This window comes from Carlito syrichta, unplaced genomic scaffold (genome assembly GCF_000164805.1).
Source record: "Carlito syrichta isolate Samal-C Ts95f unplaced genomic scaffold, Tarsius_syrichta-2.0.1 Scaffold302089, whole genome shotgun sequence".
In the NCBI taxonomy this organism is placed as follows: Eukaryota; Metazoa; Chordata; class Mammalia; order Primates; family Tarsiidae; genus Carlito; species Carlito syrichta.
In genome coordinates, this window is record NW_007246185.1 from 845,649 (window position 1) to 867,281 (window position 21,633).

At 37.3% G+C, this 21,633-nt stretch overlaps 1 protein-coding gene across 2 annotated transcripts in view; it reads left to right on the forward strand.

Annotated features, from left to right (window-relative positions):
- The first annotated feature begins 23 nt into the window (after positions 1-23).
- The window catches only part of CEP78 (centrosomal protein 78), a 34,707-nt gene continuing 13,097 nt past the window's right edge, over positions 24-21,633 (forward strand). For both annotated transcript variants that reach the window (XM_021711368.1, XM_021711369.1), the window contains exons 1-11: positions 24-324; positions 3,480-3,652; positions 3,748-3,820; positions 4,886-4,989; positions 7,139-7,313; positions 9,888-10,001; positions 11,522-11,586; positions 11,993-12,104; positions 15,699-15,834; positions 16,871-16,916; positions 18,414-18,542. In XM_021711368.1, coding sequence (XP_021567043.1) covers positions 72-324; positions 3,480-3,652; positions 3,748-3,820; positions 4,886-4,989; positions 7,139-7,313; positions 9,888-10,001; positions 11,522-11,586; positions 11,993-12,104; positions 15,699-15,834; positions 16,871-16,916; positions 18,414-18,542 — 1,380 coding nt within the window. In that variant the 5' untranslated portion in view covers positions 24-71. The remainder of the gene's footprint in view (positions 325-3,479; positions 3,653-3,747; positions 3,821-4,885; positions 4,990-7,138; positions 7,314-9,887; positions 10,002-11,521; positions 11,587-11,992; positions 12,105-15,698; positions 15,835-16,870; positions 16,917-18,413; positions 18,543-21,633) is intronic.

Genomic DNA, 21,633 nt, shown 5'->3' on the forward strand with positions numbered 1-21,633 from the left:
TGGACCCGGGGCTCCCCGGGGGTGCGGGCGTTGTCTCCGCGGCGGGCGAACCCCGAGGCCGCCCGGTGGCCATGATCGACTCGGTGAAGCTGCGCCGCGACGGCGCGGCGGACTTCTTCTCGCACTACGAGTACCTGTGCGCGCTGCAGGACTCGGTGCCGCTGCCCGCGGTGCGCGCCTGCCTCCGGGAGGGCGTGCTGGACTTCAACGCCGACCGCCTGCGCGTCGTGGACTGGGCGCCCCTCCTGAGCACGCTCCAGATGAACAAGGATCTGCCCTTGATCTCGATCAAGAGCTGCTTCCAGCCGTGGCTTGGGGAAACGGGTTTGTCGTTCCCCCTTCCTTTGTCCCTCGGTCGGTCGGGCCGAGCGCGTCTTTGGACGGGTCCGAGGTGGAGCCTGGGCCCTTTAGGTGCCCAGGGCCGGGGTATGGGTGCGGCCCACGGGGTATGCGGCCTGGGGCCCTTACCGGCGGGGGCGGGGGGGGGTGCCCCGCGTGGGTCACTCGAGGCCTCTAGGTCTCGGTGTTGTCATCCAGAACATGGGCTTAGTCGCAGGACCCACGCTCGGTGCTGATTGCAAGGAGTCCCCCGAGTGCATGATGCTTGCGAAGCTCGACAGGTGTCAGGTGTTTTGTCGAATGACTTTTTTGTTTGCCGGATAGAGAACGAAACCGGTGGGAAATTAACACCTCCCGGCCTTTGCCTTCACTTTTTAATGTTTACGTAAGGATTTTGTAAAGTGCTTTGTAAATATAAGGGGGTGTAATTAGGGACCCAGACCCTCTGATTTGGGGGACAATATGCTAGGTAAATCATGACGTGTGACAAAATGATGTTATTCATTCTACCGCTTTACACACAGCTTTTTTTTTTTTTTTTTTTCCTTTCTTTGAGTCAGTCTCACTATGTTGCCCAGGCTGGAGTGCAGTGGCATGCTCACAGCTCACCGCAGCCCCCAGTTCCTGACTGAGCTCAAACGATCCTTCTGCGTTAGCCTCCCAAGTAGCTGGGACTACAGGTGTGCACCTCTATTTCTGGCTAATTATTTTATTTTTTGTAGAGAGGAGGTCTCCCTATTTTGCCCAGGCTGCTTTCTAACTCCAGGGCTCAAGCGATTCTCCTGCCTCTGGCTCCCAAAAATACTGGAATTACAGGGATGAGCCAAAAGCTCAGTATTTTGTTCATAATAGAGACACCTTGCTGTAGAAGCTAGCCAGATAGCAGGAGGGAACAGTTTGTGCAAAAGTGTTTGAAATAGGAGAGAGTATGGTAAGCTGAGGTATAGGACTGGAATTTAGGGTTTGAGAAAGTGCTGGGAGATTTCAGACTGGAAACCTGGTGAGGCCAGAAGGGTGGGTCCTTTCTTTCCTTTTAAGAGAGTTTGATGTCTGCTATGAAGGTTGTTGGGGAACCACTCACTGAAGGATGACGGGTTGGACTTTCCATAGGAGCTCACTCTGACCTCCATCTGGAGGGCAAATTAAAGTTGGAAGAGAGGTGAAGTTTTGTAATCTTATGGGCCAAGTTCAGATGTGGAAAAGAGAGGCTGGATTTCAGATATCTAGGAGAATGGATGGGTTCTGGTGACCAGTTAGATGAGGGAGTGCTGTGAGATTAGGTGACAGTTGACAGCAGCATCTTTTCATAAGATAGCAGAGCTGTAAGGGATTGAGCATGGGAAGAGGATCTTAGTTCGTCTTTAATGTTTTAGGAGGGACCTGTGAAGAATCCAGATATGTCTGGTAGGCTGGTCTGGCCTCAAGATACAGATTTTGGACCTTGTAGGAGGACAGTTGTTTGAAGGTATGGGAAGGACCTAAATTACCCACAAAGAAGATCCAGAAAATATAGGTCTGAAAGATGTTTTTTTAAATGGATGGACTTAAATGTGAGCTGAGGTAAAGTAGCAAGCTGAGAGGGAGGGTGAAGCTCTAGGTGAGAAAATTATTGTTGACTTATTTAAACAAACAAAAAGTCTGACCACTTGCCATGTTCTTGGCCCTTTTCTGGGCTCTGGAGTTAACACCATCCATAATCTCTTCTGCAAGGACAGTTCAACACATCTCTTGCTGAAGAGAAGTCAGATTATTCTCTGCATCTCATTTGGGTATAGGAATTGTTCTGTACCTCTGAAGGGACTTTACTAAACCCAAGTAATAACAGAAACCAAAAGAAATTAAAGGTACTTTAGAGTCAAGCTAGCGTACTTGATCTTGCTTAATATTTTGCACTGAATGTAAGAAAAAAATGTATTATAGACCCTTTCTCTTCAGATATTTTTTGCTGAACCTTCTTTATCTCTTGCATCCAGTGGGTCTGGGTTGTAGATTTTAACCTCCTAGAATAGTGCTTGTTCATCTTTAATTATATTTCGCCTGGACTATTGCAGAAGCTCCTAGCTGAATTTGTTGCCCCTTAACTCAGTTTTTCTCAGCTCATCTGTCTACTTTGATTCAAGTGGTCTTTGTAAAATCAAAAGATACACTTAGAGTGAAATACCCCAACAGGAATAGCATGTGTTGGTTATACAACTTGTGCACTGCACAGAGGCACTGAAACTTGAGCTGTGCTCTGCCATGCTCCCTGGGGTTAGGGAGCTTTTCTCATCATTCCCTTTGCCTCTTGGTCCTCCAACAGTAAGGTACATTTTTCTAACGCATTGGGGAATCCTTAATGTGTCAGTGTAGCTGTGGTCCTCACCACGTGAGATAAAAGCTAGCGCTCCTAGGCTTGCTTCAGCCTCCTCCTGTATTTTAACTTCTGATCTTTCCAGTGCACCTCTGGCCTTTAGGCATCTCTACCTATAGTATTTACAGTGCCCAGCAGGTGTCAGGCTCGGATGCCTTTGTACATGCTGCTCCCTCTGTGGTGAAGGCATTACCTACTCCGACCCCATGTAGTCATTCTTACCCTTCTAGATTCAACTTCAGGATTATCTTGAAGCCATCCTTTTCTTCTTTTCTTTTCTTTTCTTTCTTTCTTTCTTTTTTTTTTTTTTTTTTTGAGTTGAGGTCTCACTCTGTCACCTAGGCTGGAGTGCAGTGGCATGCTCATGTCCACCGCTGCCTCCACCTGCTGGGCTCAGGCAATCCTTCTACCTCAGCCTTCCAAGTAGTTGGAACTACAGGCACGCGCTAATGCACAGCTAGTTTTTTTTATTTATTGTAGAGATGAGGTCTTGCCAAGTTACCCAGGCTGGTTGCGGACCCCAGAGCTCAGGCAGCCCTCTCACCTCAGCCTCCCAAAGTGCTGGGATTACAGACTTGAGCCACTGGGCCCAGCCTATAGCCATCCTTTAGGCGTAACTTCTTTGCCTTCATAAGAACCTCTGTGTACATAGTCTGTGTATATCGTAAGTGATTTTGAGTTTACATGTGTCCCTTAAGAGGACTTAAGGACATGGGCCATTTCTTTGTCTTAGCACATAATGATAAACTGAATGATTGAAGTAAATAATTTTATAATAACTCTGCTTTAGGTTCCGACATAAATAAAGTTTGCAGAAGTCGTGTTCCTGCGATACGATCCAAAGATGTGACTTTACAGTTATGTAAAGCTCTTAAAGGCTGTTTAAGTGTATCGAATGTGCTAAGGAACCTGGAGCTAAATGGACTAGTTCTGAGAGAGAGAGATTTAACTGTTTTAACAAAGGTAAGCTTTCTCCAGTGTGGCTTGCAAACATTTGATAGTTGTCTTTGGAGGAAAAAAAACTCAATAAATGTTTAACTCTTTCCCCTTCATTAAAGGGATTGAATAAATCGCCTTCTTTGGTGCACTTATCTCTTGCAAATTGTCCAATTGGAGATGGAGGTTTAGAAAGTAAGTTCAAATCTTATTTAACTCTCATCCCATCAGACTGGTTTCATGTTTTCCTCCATGCCATGTGAATTCCTTTCTGTACTTTTTCTTACTGCTGCTTCTATCTGTACTGACCTCAGATAGAGGACTGCCTCTATCTGCCTCCTGTGCCTGTTCATATCTTGGTTCAGTCTCATGTCTGCCATGAAAGTTTGTCATGCTGAATACTCTGACCTAATTTTGCTTAAGGTTGTGTTAAGCCACAAACACACAAATATATGCTATTTTCTAGTCTCTACGTTTTGCATTTGTTCATCTTTTAGGGTTTGTCTTCAAGAAATCTTTATGGGAGGGACAATAACAAGATGTAAAGAGAAAATCATCGTTATTTTAGATAGTTAAAACATCTATATAAAGTCAATTTTAATGCACTGTGGTATGTGTTGAAATAGAAAATATAAGCAAAGTGCTATAGGAGCTTATAAAAGGCCAGCAAACTCAGTAGGGGGTGAGGGGGGTTATGGAAGTAATCATTGGTGACAGTTAATTGGAGTCCTGAAGAATTTGTGTCTGTTTATTGTATGGAATAGTAGTCTGGAGGGGTAAGGAAATCAGCATTTCAATTTGAGGGAACAGAGAGTTTGAGGTCTCTGTCTTCTGTTGGTCTAGTATATTAGGTACTCTAGTATAGTACCTAATAAAATTGTGTTTATGGTTGACAGTAAATAATTGATTGATAATTGAGATCAAAATCTGTTGTTAGAATTGAACATAAGAAGAGACTTATGCTTTTTAGGTTTTTCTTTTTTTTCAGATGTCTTAAAAGGTATATAGTACTTTATAGGTTGGGAACAAGTGTGCAGTATTCAGAGTATTCAATTTTAGCATTTAAATAGAATTAAATTATTGCTGTAAACTAGAATGACATAGTTTTAAATGTTCCATTCAGTTACATGAGAAGATTGTAGATAGTGATTTTAAGAATACAACTATAAACTAGAATAGACACAAGAAAAACTAATAAATCAAGATTGACCAGGTTGTAGAAGTTCTTCATCTTATTGCTTGTGTTTTTTTTCCCCCCAGTTATTTGTCAAGGTATAAAGAGCTCTATCACTCTTAAGACAGTCAACTTCACAGGGTGTAATCTGACATGGCAGGGAGCAGATCACATGGCCAAGATCTTAAAGGTGACTTTATGTTCAAACTTTCACGAAAACATATTATGTAGTTGAAATATGTTAATATTTTGATACAAAATGGCAGTTATTTTTGTCTTTTGATGCATATGGTGATTATAGTTTTAGTTTTATTAAAAGAATGGGACTGGTTTTCAGCTTGGGGTTCTACCATTTGGTAAAGATAATGTTCTTAACCTTAAAAATAAGAGATTAAAATATAATACATTACGAACAATATTTTTTGTGTATTTTTAGTTATTGAAAGTGTTTAGTGGTGCATATACATAATGGAATATTATGCAGCCATAAAGACAAAATTATGAACTTTGCAGCAACTTGGATGGATTTAGTCTACCATACTCGGTGGTTTTACAAAGAACTGAATACCACATGGTTCTTACTCTTAAGTGAGTCCTGAACTTCATCACAATACTACAGGAGAGGAATCAGCAATAGTAGGACCCTGCCAGGGCGTGGGGGCATGTAACATCATAAAGGTACCTGATTCTAAACCAGAGAAAATGAGGACCAGTGGGAGGGCCAGATTTGACCTGTACGTAGACCACTTACTACCTAATCCTGACTTGTAGCCCACATCTTTAAAATAAAATGAAGAAGAAAAGAACAGAAAATGTTTAGTGTGACACTGAAAGAAACTTTATGCTATCACAGCCCTCAAATTACTTAAGTGATTCATTGTTAACTGGTGTAGTTTATAAACTAATAAAAATCACTACATTAGCATTTTATAAATGTAGTTTTAAAAAAATAATTTTAAAGAGGCTTAACAACTTTTAGAGAGTAGTTATAACTACTGAATTTAGATCTAAAATTGCTTAATATTTGACTTGAAGCCTTTTTAATAGTTTGGTGGCATGGGTCAGAGATAGGCAAATTATAGCCTATGGACCACTCCAGACTATCACCTATTTTTGTAAATAAAGTTTGAGACGTATCCCTATCCATTTGTTTCCATAATAATGCTGGCTACTTTCATCCTAGAACAGGAGAATTTAGTAGTTGCACAAAGTGAAACAATTTACTTTGGGCCCTTTACAGAGCAAGCCCACTGACCCCTGGGATAGATATGGTCAATAGCATGAATACTGGAACCAAACAGCCTTGATTAAAATCCCAACTCTCTCATTTAATATCTTGTGCCCACCAGCAAAGTAAATTACTTGGCCTCTTTATGCCTGTTTCCGCATTTGTAAAATATGTGTATTAAGAAAACCTACTTTGTCACTCATGAGGATTCAGTGAACTACTGTGTATGAAGTAGTGGCTAGAACATAATAAGCACTATGTACATGTTTGCTGTTATTTCCTCTTCTTGCTTTTATAGGTTATTAAAGAAAAATGACACTAACAGTTTTCCTTTCAGAGTGTCATAAGAGCTTTGATTCTTTGGTTGTTTAAGAATGTAATAAGATTTGTTTTCTTTTAAAATCAGTGTTCCTTGTTAACAATTTACTTTATGAATACAGAGAACTGACTGTAATATGTCTTTAAGACAATCCCTACGGTTAAAATTCAAACCACCAGTTTCCTAAAGCATATCAGCATTGCTTTGCATATTCCAGGCCTCTAGAGTTGGTATGCATATCCTTAGAAGTGTGTGCGATCCTTTGGGTTAGGAGAATAAAATATTAGAACCTTATATTTATATCATTTAGAAAATATCTATTGTTTAATGCATAGTTTATAATGTATATAAGATATTGTGTATACAACTTCATACATTTATTAATAACTACATGTTTTTAAAGAGTTTGTTTTTGGGATGCTCAGTCAAATGTTTGGAGACCATTAGAAGACAGAGTGACAGAATTTAGAGGCTCAGCAATGATAAAGTTTAGAAACAATTCCGAGATTGGGCAGAAAAGGGAAACAAAATTCATAGAAGCTGATTAAGTTGTTGGTTTATATAACTAATCAGCAACAGGTCACCAGTGGTTAGTCACACGACTAATCAGTGGCAGGCTAGGATTTGGGTCACTGGACTCCTAACCAGAATTTGACTCTCCTGGCATATATATTAATACTTAGGGGGTGTGTGTGTGTGTAAAGCTCTGATGTAATCAACCATATTAGTTCATCTTAGTGTCCCTTTTTTCTTATTCAAGCGTCTTAATTTCATCTTATTAAATCTTTGAAGTATCAGACCATGAGAAGGCATGAGGAAACCTGGGCTGAGAGTCTTCGCTATAGGAGACCTGATCTTGATTGTATGGCTGGCTTGAGGCGCATCACATTGAATTGCAACACACTCATTGGTGACCTAGGTGCAAGTGCTTTTGCAGACTCTCTCAATGAGGATCTTTGGTTGAGAGGTAAGTTAAATGAAGCTCTGAAATGGAAAATAGTACATTTTTGACATTAAGATATGCTAAGCTCTTGATGCAGTGATGTTGTAAGATTTATTTTAAAGAATCTTTTTGAAAATAGCTTTTTATATATATTCATTATAGAAATACAGCGTAACAAGAACAATATTACCTATATTCATAATATCCAGAGATATCTAACTATTGTTCATTTTGGCATATATACTTTTAGAAATTTTTCTGTAAATATATTTGTATACTTAGAGATTACAAAAACAGAATTATAGTGTACTTACTATTTTGTAATCTTGCTTTTTTCTTTTAATAATATATCATGTAGTACTCCATTATATTGAGGCACAGTAGTTTAATTAATTCCCTCCTATTTCCTATTTAGATGCTCTGTGTTTTCCCCTATTGTAAACTGTAGTAAGCACCTTATGTATACATCTCTGTCCACTGAAATTGCTTCTATAGGATAAATGCTAAAAGTGCATGCTGTAGTATATTTTTAAAGACCTGATACTTGTTACCACATTGCCATCCAGAAATGCTGTGTCATTTTATAGTCCACACTAACAGTGTCTGTACAACCTGTACCACTTTCATGTACACTGTGTTGTGTCAGTTTTAAAACTTAAAACCTGCTGGGCTCGGTGGCTCAGCCGGTAATCCCGCGCCTTTAGGAGGCTGAGGTGAGTGGATTGCCTGAACCTGCGGGTTCGAGACCCGCCTGGGCAGCGAGACCTCATTTCTACAATAAATCAAAAAATCAGCCGGGCATGGTAGCACATGCTTGTAATTCCGGCTACTTGGAAGGCTGCCGGAGTCTAGCAGGCGAGGTTGCGGTGGTCGGGAGCGGCCACTGCACTCTAGTCCGGGCAACCGAATGAGACTCCAACTCAAAAAAAATCAAAAAAACAAAAAAACTTAAAACTTAAAGAAAATGAATTGCTTTCTAGATTTTATAACTTTTTATTTAGTATAGCCTTAGCATCTTAACAAATCAATAAATTTATATCTACCACATAATTTTTAGTGACTTTTCAGTGTTCCATTATATTAACGTACTATACTACACTTAGCTTATTCATTCCTGCTAGATATATGAACTATTTCCAATTTTTCACTGTTATAAACAGTACTTCGATATGCATCCTTGCCCATATCTCTGATTATTTCCTTTGGGTAAATTCTTAGATGGAGAGCTGCTGCATTGAAAGTATGCACACTTTAAGGGCTTCTGTTACATGATCTGATAGGAGAACAGTCACAGTTCACTATTTTATTTGTATTCATTTGATTTACCAATGAGATTTACTAGCTATTTTTATTAATTTGGCTAGTTGGATAATTATATCCCATGCTTATTCTTCTGTCATAAAAGTCTGTGGGAGTTGTGTTGTATTCTATCAGATCCAGTATCTGACTTATTATTTCTGTGTGTCATGGGGTATCTTAGTCAGTTTGGGCTGTTACAACAGAATACTGTAGACTAGGTGGATTAAACAGAAGATATTTTTCACAGTTCTGGAGGCTGGGAAGTTTAAGATTAAGGACACCTAGACGGAGTGTCTGCGAGGGCATTCTTCCTGGCTTGTACACACGTGTCTTCTTGTTGTATTCTCAAATGGTGGAGAAAGAGAGTTCTTTCTCTTCGTACAAGGACATTGATCCTGTCTGAAGACCTCATTAAACCTAATTACTTCCCAAAGGCCCTACCTCGTAATGCCATCCCGCTGGGGTTTCAACACAGAATTTTAGGGGAACATAAACATGTAGTCCATAATATGGAGTTTTAAAAAACTTCAGTTATTTTCCTGTAGTGATATACATGGTGCTTAAAAAGAAAAGGTTTGTATTATATTCTCTTCTGATGTAATCTTTTCTATATTTATGCTTTTGTAATGGTCCTTTTGGGTTTAAATGAGAAGATTGTTCAGCTTCAGTGCTGCTAGTATTTGTTTATTTCTTTGACCTTTTACTGAAAGAGTTCTTGACCATAATTTTTTGATAGGTTTTTAGTTTATCTCTATTGACACATTTACTAGATTCATTATATATATCCCCTTAGAGTTTTCTTTGTCATTTTTATTCTGGAACTAACCGTTTTTATATTTCTTCTATTTCCATTTTTTAATGTAATTTTTTGAGAGTCATTTGGTGTTTAGGATTTTGAGCACAGTTTCTGAGCTCCACCCAGTTTTTGCCTATGACGTTTACATTGCCACTAGCATCCTTACTAGTTATGAACTGATAGGCATTCTGTGATGCTTTTCTCGTAAATTATATAGTTACTCTTCAATTCTGTAATTGTAAAATATGTTGGGTAATTTATTGGTCCTAAAAGGAGGATAATCGTGGCACATCCAAGAAGAGGGTGGTTTTGTTGTTGCTTTTTAAACTTTTGGATTATTTATGTACACATGCTTTTCTGTTTTTATTTTTTTCAACACCCATGATTAAAAATCTGCCATTACTAGTCTTGGACAGGAATCTTCCAGGCATGAATAAGTGAGAGTTGTCTGTATGTTAAATCTGTACAGAGGTAAGAAGTGACTCTTTGTCTTTCATTAAAAGCCCTTGACCTGCAGCAGTGTGGCCTCACCAATGAAGGAGCAAAGGCTTTGCTAAAGGCCCTTGAAACCAATAGAACTCTGGTGGTTCTGGATATAAGAAAAAATCCACTCATTGGTATGTCACCACAGTTTTTTTTATTAACTAACAAATTGCAAAGCAAAAAGAATTTGTTCATGTACTGACCATTTTTCAAACTTATTTACTTTTCTAATCTTGTACTTTCTTATCTTGCACTTTTTTTTTAAGCAGATAATGTACTGATTAAAATGAGTTATACTTATAAATTGCTCTTGACTGCTAATCTGAATAGAAGTGAACCCAGATAATCAATCTGCTTCCACCAAGAGCATTGCTTTCTTTTTATGGAAACTCTGAATTCTTGCAAGAAGTACTTCATTCATTTTTTTAATTTGACAAGTAATTTTTGAATGCTTCCACGTGCCAGAGACTGGTTTAGGCACTAAGCATAATAGCAGTGAACCAGCTAGACAAATTCTTGCCCTCATGGAGCTCACATTCTAGTGAAGGAGTTCTGATATCAATGAGTAAACAGATAAGTAATGTGATTTAGATAGCAGAAAGTGTAAAACTACCTTAACGTAAGAAGATAGATGGGGCAGGTGAGTCTATATTAGACAGGATTGTTAGGAGACAGCTTCACTGGAAAAGTGATGTTTGAACAGAGACCTGATAGAAGAGAGGAACCAACCAAGGAAGATGCAGGGAAGTACATTCCAGGACAAGGATGTAATGAGTACGTAGGTGCATAGGTGGCAGGGTGGGTGAAGTATTTAAGGAAAAGCAAGGATGCCAACATGGTTGGAGCACTGAGTGAAGACGAGCCTGGTATGCTGTGAAGTTAGACAGCTAGCCAGATCTTGTAAAGTTCTGAAGGCCAGGGAAAGGCTTAGACTAAAATGAGCTGAAAGCCATGCAGGGGTTTTGAGCTGAAAAAGGACATGACCTGAGCACTATTTCAAGCAGATGACCCTGGTGTGGAAAATAGACTTGTAGGGGGTGATAAAACTAATAGGGAGACCAATTAGTAGACTCTCACAGTAGTCCTAGTGAGAGATAGTTATGGCTTGGAGATAGTTACAGTAGAAGGTAGGAGGTGGTGAAAAGTGGTTGAAGCCAGGTGTAACTAACAAGACTTGCAGATAGATTAGATGTGGGTTTTGAAGGAAATATTTTTTAAAAGTCCTAGATGATTATGTGTACGACTGGGTGCTTTCTACTGAGAGAAGGAGTCTATAGAAAGGAGCGGCTTCAAGGGTGTACCATGACTTTGATTTGGGTATGTTAGGTGCCTTAAGTATCTAAGTGTCTGGAAATGTGTCCAGCCTATTGGTTTTCTATCCAAAGGTATCCAAAGCCACCTCAGTTAGAAAGTATTTAGATTTGGTCTTTGCTGCTGCCTAAATAGTAGCTACTAAGGCAATATGTGAAGTGGCATACTTTTATTTTTTTAAGGAAGAAGTTACTCAAAGGGAAAAGTAGATATACAATTATAGAATGTGGACATTATGTTTAATTTTATAGGAAAAGGTTTAATTCACTGGCTTTTATTTTTAAATGGAAATAGCCACTTATTGGGAAACAATTACTATATTTATATTTTTATTTTACTTTAGATCATTCTGTGATGAAAGCAGTTATCAAAAAAGTTCTCCAGAATGGAAGGAGTGCTAAATCAGAGGTATAACACATTTTATTCCTCTAGAAAGAATTTCTCTTTAATTGCTTGCCTTTCTTCTTGGGTCTCACTATGTTGCCCAGGCTGGCCTTCAACCCCTGGGCTCAAGTGATCTTCCCCCTGCAGCCTCCTGAGTAGCTGTGATTATAGGCGTGCCCTCAAACCCAGCTTTTCTTCTGTTTTAAATAAAATAATATTAAGGCACTTTTCTGCCATCTTAAATTTTCAGTCAAATCAAATGGCTTTTCTGTTTTTTAAAAATATTATATGATTTTTAAAATTTGGGGTCCCAGAACTGCTGATTGTAAGCCCTTTTATTAACTTAGAAAATCTTAATAATTTCCAGTCAAGAACAAGTTCTCACAAATTGCCTATAACTGAAATGTAGTATTTATTATTTCTCTTCCAGTACCAATGGATTACTTCTCCATCAGTAAAGGAACCATCCAAAACTGCTAGGCAGAAAAAGAGAACTATCATTCTAGGAAGTGGTCGAAAAGGAAAAGCTACTATTAGAATTGGTAACCCTTTCTGTCTTGGCTTTCTAATGCTAGTAGAACTTATACCCTTTATGTATTCCAGTGTGTTAAAATTACAATCTCTTCTATTTGAATGGTATTGACAGTATAACTAATATTGACTACATGTATATTATGAGGACTATAATAGTTCTGATACAGATTATGAGAATTGATGGAACCTGGAGATGGTATATGAATCATTAGGAACAGTCTGCTAGTACTTCTTTTTTGTTTGTTTGTTTGTTTGTTTGTTTTTTTGAGTTGGAGTCTCACTCGGTCACCCAGACTGGAGTGCAGTGGCTGCTCTCAGCCACCACAGCCTCGACCTGCTGGGCTCTGGCGATCCTTCCATCTCAGCCTTCCAAGTAGCCGGAATTACAGGCATGCGCTACCACGCCCGGCTGATTTTTTGATTTATTGTAGAGATGAGGTCTCGCTGCCTAGGCGGGTCTCGAACCCGCAGGCTCAGGCAATTCACTCACCTCAGCCTCCCAAAGGCATGGGATTACAGGCTGAGCCACCGAGCCCGGCTGCTAGTTTTAAGTTAGTTATATTGTTTGTTTATGTTTTCTGATTGATGATTACTTCTGATGCTTTGCAATTGAAATTGGGATGCACTTTGGTGGTAATTTTAACAGTGATTTTGAATAATGAAGAATTTTTTTATACTACAGGAAACAAAATTTCTTCCTGTTGTTTTTTCTTGTTTTTTCCTCTTTCCTTTCAAATTCTTACCCAAAATTAATGAATCAGGTGACATGGTAGCTTCTTTCAATGATGGGGAAAAAAACCCTTTAAAAATATACATATAAATATAAAATATGCATTAAATATAAAATATAAGTTATATATAATCTTGTAAGATATACATAATTGTATAAAGAAATGCTGCAGTCAAATTTATTGAACCTAGATAAAATATTTTAGGAAAACATTTTCTAAATGTTTGCTATATATGTATATTTAATCTGCCAAATAATAGTCCAGAATTAAGTCTATAATTTTGGACCAAGGGTAATGAAAAAAATAATCTTCTTTATAAACTCTTCAATAACCAGTGGCATAAATTTCACATTCTTCTGTGAAATTTTGTATAATCTGGCTAACTGACATTTTTGTATTGTTTTCTAAAGAATTCTTAACTTTTATTTCCAAGAACACATTATCTTTAGTCATAAGCAGACTTTTTGTCATGGTAATAATGAATGATGGAGTGGATAAGCTAAGCCAACTCTAATATAAAACTGACCTTTTCTTACAAGTAACTTTGCATTTTGAAAAAGGAAAACCATAAGGACTAACATAGAGGAAACAAAATAAATTTTTTATGTTTATAGTCTACCAATTTCCCAGAAAAAAGTTTGTGGTGACTTTAGTTAAATATCAGATGCATTAAGATCACCAAACAATTAACGACAAATAATCTTTTATTTGAGTGCTACCTGATATTTTAAAAAGCTGTTATCACTCTTAAAAATGGTTTATATAAACATATTATAACATAATATATAAGACATATTAGAAAGTTTATAATTTTATTAGCTAGTGCTATGTAACAGGATATCATGGGATGAGAATAAAAACAAAAACTTTTTTCTTAGCATGATTAAAGAAAGTGGAAATATGACAGATTATAAGCTCACTGAGCTATCTTAAGAATAATTTTATTTCTTGGGCTTTTTTTGGTATTTGCCTCAGTTATTTGGAGACTTAGAGATATGCCAAATCAATGTCTGGCTGTATAATCAGATTTCAGTGAGTGTGGGGTTGAGTAATTTATGCAAATTGTGTCACATTCATATTGCAGTTATATATGCAGAAGGACGATAGGAACTTCCATTAGGTATTTTTTCATCATCTCCTAACGAGATAGGTGTAAATTCCTTTGGTTTTAATTAAAAGTATATTTGCTTTAGTTTCTGAAAGTGAAGGAATGGATGTACATACACAAGGAATGAATATATACACAGGAACATTCTTTGAGGGTAATTAAGTTAAAAAGCAAAAATGAAAGCAGAAGATGAACAGAGCTCCCATGTATTTTAAGAGGCATATACATTTGTCCACATAAATCATACAGGACCATGTGGTTATTATCAATAAGTTCTACTATATGAAATATTTGCCCTGAAGTATCACACACACTTTATTTTAGATTCCATTTTTTAAAAAATTTTTATTTTAAAGATGTAGGTACAATTCAGAGTTAGGTATACAAATGGTTATTGTACAGGGAAAGTTTGGGCCCCCTTTCGTCCCCATATCACCTGGTTTGAGATCAGGTATCCTTACTGATGGAAGTGTGCCCCCTGCTTCCTCCCATGGCAGTTTCCCACTACTGCCAATGCCTTTCTTATAGTATTATAATTGTTCAGGATTTGCTTATGAGTGAGAACATGTGGTACTCAGTTCTTTTTTTCTGTGATAGATCTCTGAGTATTACAGACTCTAAATCCATATGAGTTGCTGTGAAGTTCATAATGTTGTCCTTTATGGCTGTGTGTATATGTACCACATTTTTAAAATCCAATCTACTTTTGATTGGCAGCATGGTTGGTTCCATGTTTTTGATATTATAAATAGTGCTGCAATAAACGTGTGTGCAGATATCTTTTTTATAGAATGATTTACATTCCTCCAGGTATATTCCCAGAAGGGGGATTGCTAGGTCATATGGGAGGTCAATTTTTATATCTTTTACGAATTGCCACACTGTTTTCCACAGAGGTTGTACTGGTTGCTAATACTGCTAAGGCAGATCTTGTATAGTAAAATAGATTAGAAGGTTAAATATAATCATTTAAATAAACCTATTTGTTCTCAGTGATATGAGACAATTAAATATTTAAATGTGAATGTTAATATATGACGTGTTCTAAATAAAGTATTAGTATATAGGTCTAGCTTTTGCTGTCAGTTATTTCATATAAAAGATACTTGACTTAATATTCAAATATAGGATAAGTCTCTACATGTCATTCTTTTATCCAATAGGTTTTTATTTGTTTCTTTTGTGTTTTCTATAAAATTAAATGAGTGCTGAAGGTTGACAGACTTATAGGAAGTCATTTAGGCACATTGGCACATTGACTTATCTACCACTCCGCAACCACTCCACAACCTTCAGTCTTATAACTAGTTTTTACATGGTACAGCTAGTCTTAAATTAAAAGTTTTTTTGTAATTCAGAAGGTTCTGTTTGACAGGAGTCATGGTTGTATCTATATTCTTGAGATCCAGAAATGCCAAAGGTGTTCTTAGATTCAATAGACTGAATATTGATGCATGATGCATAATGAAATCATGCACCATCTTTCATTCTTTGTGATATGTATTTTATTTACTTTTTCATGCTCTGCACATTTCATATATTGAACTTAAATTTTAGTTAAAATGATAACTTGTAACTCTAGAGAACTTATCTTTTTAAAACATTGCTGGTCTGCATAGAAAGATTTTTACTAATTGACCCTGTTTTTAATGGCCTTAGTATCATTGTCAGTTGCTTATTTGTATTCTTTTAATAGAGAATAAATAATTTGTAGACTTGTAGTACACCTTGATTCTTTCTTTTTAACACTTTCTCAAATGTAGGATTGGCTACAAAGAAACCTGTAAGTAATGGAAGAAAACACTCCCTTGGTAAAGAATACTATGCTCCTGCACCTTTACCGCCTGGTGTGTCTGGTTTCTTGCCATGGCGTACTGCAGAACGTGCAAAAAGGAACAGGTAGAATATTTTTATTCCCTATCTTTTAGTCATTGAAAATTCTTTAATTTGGAGCTTTATAATTAAGGGTTTGCAGTTATTTCTTAAGTGTCATAAGAAGTTGTAACCCTGTGGAAATCCAGAGAAAATTGAAGTTATCTCCAATTGTGCAGGTGAGAGAAGGTTTCAATTAAAGCATTTGTATTAGGACAGAAGTAGGAATTTGAATGTGTGGGAATGGGGAAATGACATTGTAGGTATGGAAAATAGTTTTAATGCAAAATGGATGAGAAGTATGGATAAGATGTAATCTAATTATGTCAACTGGCCTGTCTCATTTACTGAATCATATTTAGTGAATCAAGTTAGATGTAACTAGTCTTAGCTAATTACTTACCTAGGGGATAGCTGTTCATAGTCTTTAAAATTGTTATACTATAATTTTAGGCTTTTTGGATGAATTAGATTGTTGCAGATTATTTTTAAATGACTGACTTTGTAGTACTCAAGAAATTGGTGATTAACAATTGCTTAAGAAAACAAATAGAATTGATTTTCAGTAGGACTGGAAAGTAGGTACTATTTAAAATATCTGTTCAGTTGCTCACATTAAGTTGATGTCTGTGATCTTTATTAGGTAACTGACCACTATGTTTTTTTTGCAAATGGTAGTGTGAGTTATTATTGTATACACTGTAATGTTGAGGCCCAAATCTTTACCCTTTAGTTTTGTAATATTGTGATTTCGTATCTTTTACTTGAGACACTTCCTACTTAGAGAACAATTAATATCACTAGTTGAAGTTAGACTGGAAATTGCAACCATCCTGAACATAGGAGCTGAATGTATCTCTCAACAGTTCAGAATTATCATAAAGGCATTCTGCTAAATTTGTTACCTCTTCTGCATAGCAGCCCCTTCCAGGTCCTTATTTTGAGGGTATTTCTGCACACAGTTCTGTATGAATCATGTATATAATACATAAGTGTTATCACCTGGTGTTAACTGGTGGCATATTTACATCAAATGGAACTTACTTTGTTTGTATCTCTTTAGGGGCTTTCCATTACTCAAAACCCGTGATATGTATAATCAGTTGCAGGTACGTAGTTATCATATTTATAATATGTAGGGGGTTAGAGTAGGAAGGGTGGGAGGTCATTCTTTGTGCTTTTTAAAGTGAACAGAACCTCACAAAAAACATTTCCCTCCCAGAAGCAAATTTATTTAAAATGTTCCAGGTTGCTCTTCCAATATCACTGGATAGTTACATGAATATGTCATACAGTGAAAGCCTTGTGGCTCCATCTATAGACAAGGAAGCCATTTCTCTGGTCTACAAATCAGCTTTTGCCTAGTGAAATTAATTTAACCACCACTTTTGGCCTGACACATAGAGCCTCATAGTCAAGAATGTCCTTAAGTTTTCAAGAAATACGTATTTGGGGACACACATGTAGGCATAAATAGAATTTATAGGCATAAATTCTAGATCCTAAAGCCAAAACAAAGCAGCCAATCCCAGAACCTTTGCTTTATCAGAACTTTTCTTGCTCTTTCACCAGGATCATACACACTCCCTATCATTTTGCCTTACGATGTGGAGCAAGCTCATTCTGTCAGATTATCAGGTCTCCTTTCCAGTTGTCCTGAGAGACTAATTTCTCTGTCAAAGATAGCACATCTGAGATTGGCAGTACAGTCAGTCTGTTCGTACTGCCCTATATATGCCCAAAAGTAGGGACACGCATCTCATTCTACCATTTAGGATTTTCATATACTGCAGAGTTTGCTGCTTGTGGTGGAAATTATATCGTAGTGTCTTGTCTTCTGTACAGTGAGGTAATCTTAGCACTCTTCTTTTTGATCAACCTGAGCTCAGGCGATCCTTCCACCTCAGCCTTCTGAGTCACTGGGACTATAGATACACACCACCGCACCTGATTACTTTTTGTATTTTTTGTAGAGTCAAGATCTCTCTATGTGTTTCAGGCTGGTCTCAAACTCCTGGACTCAAGCAGTCCTCCTGCCTCAGCCTCCTAAGAGTGCTGGGATTACAGGCATAAGCTACCGTGTCTGGCCAAGATGAGGGTTTTGATGTGTCAGTTGTGGTGTGTGTATATGATTTATTAAAAAATACTCCAGTATTTATTATTCATCACTTAGCTATATTGACTTTTAAATTTTTCTTCTAATTCTTCCTCAGTCCTCTTAAATTTTTCATCCTAAAAATTATACTTTCTTCCAAACTCTGTGTCTGATGATGGCAGATAAATTACTCATCTGAAATGTAAAATTGATCTGGGCAAAACTGTCTATCCTGGCTCCTCATTTGGCTTATGTGGAAGAAATTTAATAAAATAATATGGGGAATTCCACATATTAATTGTAACCATGTATGACAGAATTATATACAGTAACAGAGCAAGAATAAGTTAGTGTCTTTTTACTTTGTTATTGATTGTTTTAGGCTAAGAACTAGTGAAAGACACTTGTAGATAATGACTTAATACTTCAGAAAGATCACTTTAATTAGATGTCCTTTAATTTTTAGTATTTGGTTCATATTACTTATACAATCTTGTCCTCTTTCTTTAAGCAACAAGGTTTTCCTGTGACTGTGACAGTAGAGAGTCCTTCATCCTCAGAAATTGAAGAGGCTGATGATTCTTCAGAAAGTGTTCATGAAGTGCCTGAGAAAACCAGTTTAAAACAAGAAGCATTGCAGGTACAAAGCTATCGACGTAAAGTTATAGAGAAGATTATTTCAAACTAGTTAGTATTTGGCGGAAGCTTGATTATGAATTGACAGTGGACAGCTTGCATGGGGATTCCATTATCTCCTCCCTTCTAGCTCACATCCCCTTGAATGGGTCCTTATTTGAGAACAAGGTGTGCAGGGAGGATATTTGAACTCTAAGAAATAAAAATCAAAACATGTTATCAGTTATTTATTTTCCTTTTTTAAAATCATAGAATACTAGATTTAGGGAAAGCCTTAATGATCATAAGATAAACTTATAGATATTGAATGAATGTAACCAGCTGATTAAGAACTCTTGTTTTATAGACTAGAACATTTATATGCATATATATAAATATATTGTATATATTAATATATCCTGGGATCAAGGGATCCTCCCACCTCAACCTGTCAAATAGTTAGGACTACAAGTGATCGCCACACATCCAGCTTAAACTCCTTTTTATAAGAGGGAAATATAACTTTGTTTTTAATCAAAGTAAAGTTGAAAGCAGTTTTGATACTGATATTTTCTCATAAACTAAAAAATTTCAAAATGCTACATTATATTGTTTTATAAACCTAATACTAATGTCATTCCATACGTCTATATTTTTATGGACAGAAAAGAAAAATATATTTTTATAACAAAGTTTTGCACCTCAAAAGAATGGTATTTTATTTCTTTTTTTTTTTTGAGTTGGAGTCTTGCTCTGTCGCCCAGACTGGAGTGTAGTGGCCGCTCCCCGCCATCGCAGCCTCGACCTGCTGGGCTCTGGCTATCCTTCCACCTCAGCCTTCCGAGTAGCCGGAATTACAGGCATGCGCTACCACACCTGGCTGATTTTTTTTTATTTATTGTAGAGATGAGGTCTTGCTGCCCAGGTGGGTCTCGAATCCGCGGGCTCAGGCAATCCACTCAACTCAGCCTCCCAAAGACACGGGATTACAGGCTGAGCCACTGAGCCCGGCTGGTATTTTATTTCAACTTTAATGCAGAGTTGATAAATTATAGTAAGGGGATCACCATTTTGGGAGGCCTTATTTTTTTGTGTGTGCTACAATTAATTTTTTAAAAATCAATGCAGTTTTCTTTTAGTTTGAAACTTGTAAGTATAGAAATAGTTATTTCCCTACCCTCACCTCTTTTTTGATTACCAACAGCTGACATTTATTCTTGCAGTTCTGAAGGCAGGAGAGTCCAAGATCAAGGTTCCAGCAAATTTGGTGTCTGGTTGAGGACCTGCCTTCTGGTTCACACCTGGCACCTTCTTGCGTATTCTCACATGGTAGAAGGGAAGTTATCCCCCCTTTTTTTTTTTTTTTTTTTTTGAGTCCAAGTCTCACTCTGTCATCCAGGCTGGAGTGCAGTGGCATGCTCACGGCCACCGCAGCCTTAACCTGCTGGGCTCAGGCAGTTCTTCCACCTCAGCCTTCTAAGTAACTAGAACCACAGCTACTAATTTATTGTAGAGACAAGGTCTCACCACATTGCTCAGACTCATCTTGAACCCCTGGACTCAGGCAATCCTCTCACTTCTGCCTCCCAAAGTGTTTGGATTACAGGCGTGAGCTATTGCCCCCAGCTCATTTATCCTGTTTTTATATTACTGTGGAACGCACTATTTGATTTTCAGTTTAAAGAAAGCCAGATTTCCAGTAACTTGGGAACCCATCAGAGAGGAGGCACAGTCACTGGAAAAAAAAAAAAAAAGAAAGTCAGATTTTTATTTTTTAAATTAATGATATTTATATAGATAAATCTGAGGTAAATACTTAATAAAGTTATAGAATGTTGGAGGAATCTGCAGATAATGTATAATTCTAGTTTGTAACACCTAAATGGTTTATTACTAAATTGCAGAATAGAGACAAATTCTTAGAATGTCTAATCTGCATTCATTGTCTTTTCACATCTGTTATATTCTTTTCCTTCTCCAAAGGACTAGGAGATTAGAGTTCTAAAAATGATTATAGCCATTGAGGAAGACCAAGAAGGTTAGGAACTACATCTAGGGAATTTTTGATTCAAGATGCACTGAGAACTCTCTCAGCTTTTGTCTATTTTGAGAACCTCATAACGATGATATCAAAATTTTTAATATGTAAACCCACAACAGTTGAGAGGATTGAAGAGATTTCCACGTTTTTGAAATACAGAAGACAGTATGACACTGAACCAGCAGGACAGAGGAAAACCATTACCTAGAATATGCACAGGGGCAACCCGTAACTCAGAGGGAATCTAATCCCTGCTGCCGAAACAGCTCTATAGCCAGGTGTGCTTGTAGAAGACATGGTGGAAATTAGATATGTGACTAAAACAGAGGGACCTCATTGACAGTTTATGTATGGGAGAGTCAACTCCCACCCCCACCTTTACTCTCCTGAAGTGAGATAATGTGGCTTTCTATCTCAAGACTAAGGTAGCTAGTGTGGATTTTGCACCCTAGGAAAGGGTAATTGGGGATATCCTGTCATATTAGCTGCTCACTTCTTCACATATAAGAGAAACCAGTCATCAGCTTCCAGTGAGCTTCTGCTTCTCTTATTCTTAAATAGAAAATAACCTTGGTCCACCTGATAGTTGAGTAAAACTTAAACCATGACAAGTAGGAAAAATACACACACACACACACACACACACACACACACACACACACACACACACATATACATAAATAGAAAATAACCTTGGTCCACCTGATAGTTGAGTAAAACTTAAACCATGACAAGTAGGAAAAATACACACACGCACACACACACACACACACACACACACACACACACACACACACACACACACACACACATACACACACACCCTGGTAGGACCAGAGAAAGTACTTTAAGAAAAAAAATCCTGCTTAGCCTCCTTATGTTTAAAAAGATGAGCATCTGTTAAATACAAATGGGGTGTTGTTTAAAATCATCATATTTTCCAGAATGATGTCTTGGAAATTAAAATATAATTGTTGAAATAAATTCAGTAGGAATTAAGGAAATTTCATAGTAGATAAACAGGATAGAAATTTGAAAATATGACAGAAATGATAGGGTACAGAGGCTGCATTTA